Source organism: Nematolebias whitei, chromosome 2 (genome assembly GCF_014905685.2).
Source record: "Nematolebias whitei isolate Nwh7 chromosome 2, NemWhi1, whole genome shotgun sequence".
Lineage (NCBI taxonomy): Eukaryota > Metazoa > Chordata > Actinopteri > Cyprinodontiformes > Rivulidae > Nematolebias > Nematolebias whitei.
This window is the reverse complement of record NC_056499.1, coordinates 18,185,620-18,193,693: the sequence shown is the minus strand read 5'-3', so window position 1 is coordinate 18,193,693 and position 8,074 is coordinate 18,185,620. Positions and strand designations below refer to the sequence as shown.

The following is an 8,074-nucleotide window of genomic DNA, read 5'->3' as shown; positions in this document are numbered from 1 at the left end:
TGTCCAGATGACCCGACTGAAAATTGTTGGGTTTTTTCCTTATGATTTCTGAGTACTCTACAGTACAGCTATCATTTCTAACCCGGGCCCAAGGTCCGACTAGGAATTTGGGCCGGGCCAAAATAATGTGCTGGATGGGCGGGCCGGGTCGGTGGCGGGCTTTTGATTGCGGACGCGCGTGGCTGACAGTCCAACTTGGATCACCAGTCATGCATGGCCGGTTGAAAGAGGTAAAAAATAAAAGTTCAGTTAAGCTTCAGCTGGACCACTGCCAGTGATCCATCAAAGCCCAACTGGACTCAGCCGTTGCATCAGTGGATGCATGTGGTCAACCCAATTGGGATCATCGGCCGCGCGCGTCCTCTGACCGTTAATAACTATATAATAACTGTAATAATCCGCTGACTCTTGTTAATAAACAAAAAAATCTTAACTTACTTTGAAATATGTTTTTAAAACTATGTCAAACTGATTGCTTACAAATGCAGTAAAAGCTTAATTAAAAAAAAAATATATATATATATATATATTTTTTTTTTTCACCGGGTTCGGACCTGTAATCAGTTAATTGGTCAGTTTCGGGTCAGGCTGGAAAAAAATGATACGGGTTTGGGCCGGGACGGATTTTTTTTAGGCCCGAATGCAACTCTACTGTACAGCCAGTTACTCCTCATTCAAATGTATTAACTGATCACTGGTAAGTGGGAACAGTTCCATAAACACAAAAGCTTTTGCAGTTTGCAGATCCGGAGCACTCAGGTGTGTTAACCAGATTTGTCAATGATTGAAAAGATCAGCAGTGATTTCACAGAAACATCTGTCGTCTAATGATGTAGAAAAGGTTCAAAGGCCATTTTCAAAAAAAATGTTGTGAGTCCAATATCTAGTGACAGATATTCCACAAGGGAAAAACATCCAAGACCTACCTAATGCTTGTAATTCATAAAGAAACAGAAAAATAAAATCAAGAGTACTGCATATGGCACATTACACGATCCATAAACAGCAATCTATAGCAATGGCCTGGACAAGCAAAAACCTTGTACATTTGACCTTGATTTGTGACCTTGACTTTAGAAATGTGACGAATAGTGTATGTCACACTCCGCCTGATATGTATGAAGTTTTGTTAAACCATCTTGAACAGAGCAGAAGTTATGGGCCGGACAAGAGCAAGTGTATGGACAGAGATTATACTGTAAAACTAATCATGAAGTACGTCTCAGACTCTACAGGCCTCAATTACTGGTTGAAATGGTGAAGTTCATGAAATTTTAAAAAGACTAAACAAGTCTGGCTAATTTTAAAGCCTGACAGGAGAACACAAGAGAACCAACCAGTGAAACGTAAGTTAGCAAAGTTGCATTTTGGACTAAAGACTTCTGGAACTGAGCTGAAAAAACCAAAATGAAAACGCTTAGAGCATCTTCAATGTCAGCTGTTTCACATGGAAGTGGCAGTGTGATGATTTTAACTTGTTTAGCAACTACAGGACATGGAACATTGACGACCAGTCAATTATCTAAACCGCTACGAGGGGAAAAATGATGTTGCAATGGTCCAGAGTCCAGACCTTGACCTGATTTAAGAACTGGCAGGAACTTTGAGAGATGTGCTTAAACCAATGACTGCCAGCTTCAATGACCTGTCTTGTACCGTTTGTTAAAAGTCCAAGCTACTGAATTGTTTTTTTGGAGACTGTCTCAGGATTTTAGCTTAGTTTTTGTTAAATAAAGAAAATCCACCTGCGTTTGTCCAACTTTAAAGACCCTTTAAAGACAAGATAAAAAAAAAAAGTTCTAATTTACACAAGTGCTTTTTTTTTTAACGACTAAATTCATTGTATTGTATATTATTTTTCAAGAACTGCTTATTGTGCATTTTACTTAATGTCATAATATAAAAACACGTCACTGATCCTCTCCCTTGTGTTTGTAGCTTACCAGTGCTCCAGCCGAGGTGGGGAGCTGGAACTCGAAGTGAGAGACGACGGAAGGATCAACATCATTGGAGAAGTCGTCACTGTGCTGCAGGGAACGATCAGAATTTAATGGGATCAAAAGGTCCTCATGTACCGGCTGAAACCGAAATAAATGAGATTCCTGCACAGATTTGTTATTCTAACAGAGAAACACCCCTCATTTAAAAAAGCAACAAAGAACACAGCACTTTTTTTTTTTTTTAGGATCAACATCATTTATTCACATTAAACTACAGAAAATCAGTCAATATCAGAAACAAATAAAATCCAGATTGGAGCAGTAAGACACAAATCAAAAGGTAGAATCGCAGCTTTCTAGTTGGAGAACCAGAGTTCACAAGAATGCACAAAAGAATAGCTGTTTATTTAAATATAAAATGATGTGTGTTCTGTGGTACAAACTCTTACAAAATGTTTTATTTAAACGTACTTCCAGTGTAATCTTGTCATTTTTGCACCGCTGATCTGGAAATAAAGTGAATTTACACCAATAGGTAAGTTACTTTAGTTTGTGCTCTTCCAGCTTTTAATTTAGTTTGAAAGAACAGAACTGTATGTGACTCAGTTCTTAACGTGAAACTCATCTGGTCTTCTGTTAAAATGCATAGCAGTCCAAACAATTTTAATGGGAGAAAATATAAACAGATATTTCTGACAGAATAGGGCTTTTGGTCTTTCATACATTACAACTAAAGCAACGTGACAGTATGTGCTTATTTACTTAGTAGAGGAGTGACATTAACTGAAGGTAGTTTAAGCTTACATACTTTCACTACTGATTACCGTGGTGAATAAAGTACCATTAATCAAACCAAAATATTTTCAGTGCATTAACAAGAGGCAACTGATTAAAAACAGTTCTTGTTGAGGTTTAATGGTTTAAATACAAACTATCATTGTAATTTATATACAGCTGTAATAAAACTAGTTTACATATTCTGAATCTACTTTGTTTCACAACATAAGATGACAAATTATTTAAAACTCAAGTATTAAAGATGTAAAAAAAAAAAAAAAAACTAACAATATGGGACAGAAAGGTTTCACATCTGGAAAAAACAAAAGCAACGGGATGAATTTTAAACGCAACTACAGCAGATGGTTATTTATGAGTCCCATTATCTTTTTAACATAAGAGGTTATTAGAAATATTTTAATTTTATGCAACAACATCAACTTTGTTCCAATGTGCTATGTTTTGTGTGCAGGTTTTAAATTATGCTGGTCTAAAAAAAAGGCCTCATACGTCCTGGTGATTCATTCTGTAATTATTATTCAGAGAAGTTTTTAACTATTTGCCCTGTTCAGACAATCCACAAAGGAACATGAACAGGCGACCTGAAACAAATCTGCGGAGTCTGACGTCTTTTAGAGGTGCATGCTGGGTAAGGCCCTGTGGGCAGCTGGTGGGAGCTGGATAATGTAAAGAAAGGGTTCAGGAAAAATCTTTTTAAATGGGCAGCACAGAAAAAAAAACAAAAAAGCTTATGAGGTACAATAGCACCTTTTAAAGAAAACTTTACTGAAACATGTTAACTTAAAGGATATCATGTTGTCCTGCTGGAGATGATTTAGTAATTTCTCTACAGGTGAGTAGCGTCGCAGCGTTGTGGCAGAGCCAACCATCAGCAGTTTGTGTTTAGCCCTAGTAATGGCCACATTCAGGCGACGCCAGTCCTTCAACAACTCCCCTAACTGTGAAACGACAGGCAGGAAGACAAAACAAATCAAGTTTACAGCCACTTCTTCAATCACGCAGACACGAGCAAAGAAAGTAAAGGAAGTTTGGGACAGAGACACTCACATTTCCTTCCTCTGCTGTGCTTCTGACAAATGACAGAACAATCAGACTTTTGTCTCGCCCCTGGTACCGGTCCACAGTGTTCACCTCCACACCAGTGAAAACAGGTGGCTGCAGCAGAGCAGAGATGCTCTTTAACTGCTGCCTGTAGGGCGCGATGACGCCAATATCACTGGGCTTACATCCAGCCTAAAAGCAGGCAAAATAAGCAGTGGTAAATGGAATATCACACCTTCTATATCTTATATCAAAAAACGATCTGTGTCCTCATTTACAGCACTCTACTAGATTTATACAAAGAATAATCTGTGCTTTTATCACATTCATACACTGAAGGAACACACATCGGAGGCAATGAGGGGTTCAGTGTCTTGCCCAAGGACACTTCAGCATGTGACTGGTGGTTGAACTGAACCCCCAACTCTCCCATTGGAGGATGATTGCACTAACCACTCAGCCACAACTGCCCCGTGCAAAGATACATAGCAGAAATAAAACAGATTATTTCATATATTGTCTTTTGAGTATTAATCAAATGTACCTTTATCAGAAGAGAAAGCAGCGTGTGTATAAGAACAGCTTCGGTGAGATTGCTCACTCCTCCCTGTTCCACCGACTCCAATGCAGGCACCTGCAGGAACCAAAAAAAAAAAAGGACTACATTCAGACATTGTTTAACAAACTGTTAAAAGCACTGCTGTTTTGGCTCAAAGACATTTAAAATCCAGTTTTACTTGTATACGCTATAGGCTACAAACCAGTGAGCAGTCCAGGAAGCAGACAGGATTACTGGGCAGCAATGTGGCCTGTACCCAGGACAGGTCAAGCTCAGGATGGGACTGCGAGTAAGAATCTAGCTCTGACTGGACGGAGAGCAGGAAAGGCAGCGTGAGCAGAGCCGTGGCCGTCCTCTCTGATCCACACTCCAACCGGCCGTCGTACATCAGTGAGTTACTCAAAGACATGATCTGTCTAGAAAAAAAAAAACAAAGAAAAGGCTGTGTTATCATATTGTACATTTTTATACAATCTCCCAGCAAGAAAAAGATTAAATGAGCAGAGAAGTATTTATTACACATAATTCAGATGAAACTGTTAATATTCTTTCCACCATAATCTGGATTCCAGACGTCTCTGATGTTGTAGCAAAAAGGGAAAAGTGGGATTCAGTATATATTTATTAAACTTCATTACTTACAATACAGTAGTCCCTCGCTACTTCGTGGTTCGACTTTTGTGGACTCGCTCTATCACGGCTTGTTTAAGTACAGTACTGTACATAATATATTTTTTAAAAAGCACTGCCATTTTTGTTTCCTTTCATTAAGCCTTCACTGTTTTGCCAGTCTAAAGAACTACATTACCCAGAAGCCATCAGTTCACTTCCCAGACGTCAACACTGCTTCCTGCTGCAAATGGAGAGAAAGTTTTGCAACTCAAAGTTAGACGTTCTGTAAGGATCAGCTCACAGGACTGGCAGGAAAGTCTCAAATAATCCTGAAGATGAACTCGTCCTTCAAGTTGTATCTTCACTGCTGAGTAGCTGCAGTCGATCTGGACTCAGTGTGACCTGGATCCTGGGAGCTGCAGGCGACAGACAGCTGCAGAGTTCAGCCTGGTTCTGGTTGCGTGGTGCTGGTCCAGACTGGGCCAGAGGTGGCAGATTAAATCCTGGACAGCGGTGGGCTTCAATCATGCTGCACCGGGACTTTTTTCCCCATCTATCAGGTCGGACGGAACTGAGCTGCTTCTGTTCTGCAGAGCCTTTGTAAGAAAAATGTTGTAGCTAATTTACATATAAGTAATGTATGTTGTTAGCATTAGTAGGTTTAAGAGTTCAGAGGACTGATTGTAGGCTTCATCGCTGCAGGATAGTCTGAGAAAAACGAACGGAGTCAGAATAGAACAGAGTTGGACCGGAACCAGAGTTGTTGCTGTTCTACAGAGCTAGTAAGTAAAATTTAGTAACATATGTTTTTAAAATGATGTAGTTTTAAGAGTTTAGAACATTCCAAGAGTTTGGAAAGGGCTTCTAAAACCTTAATATAAAGTTTAATGTATTTGAACTTGAACGTAAACTTGGGACTACCGTATTCCTACTTCGTGGTTTTTCACTTATAACGGGGCTTCAGGGTACGGATCCTGCACAATAAACGAGGGACTACTGTACCTGATCTGAACAAAAATCTCAGATTAAAAAAGACCCAGTTCCTGAAGTGTCCAGTTTCATTTCAGAGTGTACATTTATTCACCTGTTCATCCGATACTGAACATTGAGTTGAACCACTGCGTCACTGTGGAGCTCTAAGCGTTTAAACAGACTTTCATCCATCCCAAGTGACCTGAAGAGAAAAACAAATAAATAAGAATAAGCTGCCAACACTAAGCACATTCTTTTATCCTGATGCATGCTCAATAATCCAGGTAGAAAAATCTGAAAGAGTTAAGTCAGGTCCTCTGGACGGATTCTTCTTGTTGAAACGTTTCGTCTTTTAGTGTCAGTCTTTTGTCGTCAGACTGACAAAGTCTTTTGGATAAAAGACGAAATGTTTCAACACGAAGAATCTGTCCAGAGGACCTGATTTAACTTTGTTACACACTCTCGTATGCTTTCCCTGTTGGAACCTCCATTAACAAACATCTAATTTACGAACGGAGTTCTGACCTTGCTTCCTGGTTCTGAACTATCGGCGGCAGCTGCTGATGGTCTCCGACCAGCACAAATCTCCTGGCGTAGAAAAGTGGTCCGAGACAGATCGGCTGGCTGATCTGCGACGCCTCATCTACGATGCAGAAGTCAAAGCGTCGACGTGTGAAGATTGGGTGCTTGATCCCCATACAGGTGGTTGCTACGACCAGCTAAAACATCCGGTTACAAATTTAACACTTTAAACAAGAAGCCTTGCAAATGGCAACATATTTCCATCTGATGTCTTATGTGAGCTCTTTACTTCTTTATTATACAGCTGCTCCAGCTCTGACAGAGTGTGAACACCCTTCTCCCTCACACTCTCCTCTGTGTACGGCAGGATATCAGGATGAACCTGAACAGAAACCAGAGAGTTACTGCTGCCAAACAAAAGCTAAATAAAACAGATTTTATAACTAAAACATCATAGTGTAAGCTACTTGAAATGCTCAGTAACAGCTGCTAACCTTCTGTCTTTGTCCCAGACGCAGAAAGCCAACCCGGAAACGTTTAAGCTTAAGCAGGATGTTGTCCACAGCAGAGTGGGTGTAACTGGTCAGCAGCACACTAAAGCCACAGGCGTGCAGAATACGAACCTAAACAAAGGATTTATGGTGGAGAGAGGAGTGTTAAGAGTGTTGGTCTTACAGAGATCAGCTCATTTTAGGCTTTGTTTGAGGGTTACCAGGGTGCAGATGGTTGTGGTTTTGCCAGTGCCAGGCATACCGACAATCAGTGTATAGTCTTTGGACAACAACACCTTCTTCATGGCTTGTTTCTGGGGTTTGTTGAGACCTACGCAAACATACAGATAAATATAAATTCACCTTAGAGGCCTTCGTATTCTCCAGCATCAACGTGTGGCATGGAGGCTGCACAGCTGCAGAAAGAAAAACTTTGCAGAGAGTGGTGAAGGCTGCACAGAAGTCTGGTGGAGTCAACCTCCTCACCATCACAGACATCTACACCTCTAGATGCAGGAAGAGGGCCACCTGCATCATGAAGGACCCCACTCACCCAGCACACACACTTTTTGCCCCACTCCCCTCAGGAAGGAGGTTGAGGAGCATTAAGTGCAGAACCACTAGACTGAGGAACAGCTTCTACCCTGAGGCTGTTAGACTCATGAATCTCTAACCAGAATAATCAATGTGAAACATCACATCATGTTGCTGCTGATCGTTTCATGTTGATGCCGATCTGTTTCATGTTGCTGCTGATCTGTTTCATGTTGCTGTGTTCATTCATGCTCACCTGCTCACACAAATTCATGTTCATGCTGCTGTCCAGCATATTGTTTTTACGTTATTAGTGCTTAGCGTATTTTTAGTTAACGATTTTCTTATTTCATATCTTAGATCTTAGTACTGTTTTGCGTTCACATTTTATTGTTGGTTGTAACTGGGACCCTGTGTACACAATTTCATTCCACCACATGTACCACATGTAAATAAACCACAAATAAAGAAACTCTGACTCTCCGACTTCAAAAGCGACCATTTCTTATGTGAAAAATAGTGAACACTGCATGAGAATTTAAACTCAGCTGTTAGTATTTGAGGACAGATTCCAGGCATGTGTATAAAATATTGATGGGTCCAAC

At 40.4% G+C, this 8,074-nt stretch overlaps 1 protein-coding gene across 1 annotated transcript in view; it reads right to left on the bottom strand.

Moving 5' to 3' along the window:
- Positions 1–3,349: 3,349 nt before the first annotated feature.
- dna2 (DNA replication helicase/nuclease 2) overlaps positions 3,350–8,074 on the bottom strand; it is a 14,076-nt gene continuing 9,351 nt past the window's right edge. The window contains exons 16-25 of the mRNA XM_037693551.1: positions 7,157–7,266; positions 6,939–7,067; positions 6,734–6,826; positions 6,448–6,641; positions 6,035–6,124; positions 4,541–4,754; positions 4,324–4,413; positions 3,786–3,971; positions 3,530–3,676; positions 3,350–3,403 (exon numbers count right to left, since the gene is read on the bottom strand). Of these exons, the coding sequence (XP_037549479.1) occupies positions 3,350–3,403; positions 3,530–3,676; positions 3,786–3,971; positions 4,324–4,413; positions 4,541–4,754; positions 6,035–6,124; positions 6,448–6,641; positions 6,734–6,826; positions 6,939–7,067; positions 7,157–7,266 (1,307 nt within the window). The remainder of the gene's footprint in view (positions 3,404–3,529; positions 3,677–3,785; positions 3,972–4,323; positions 4,414–4,540; positions 4,755–6,034; positions 6,125–6,447; positions 6,642–6,733; positions 6,827–6,938; positions 7,068–7,156; positions 7,267–8,074) is intronic.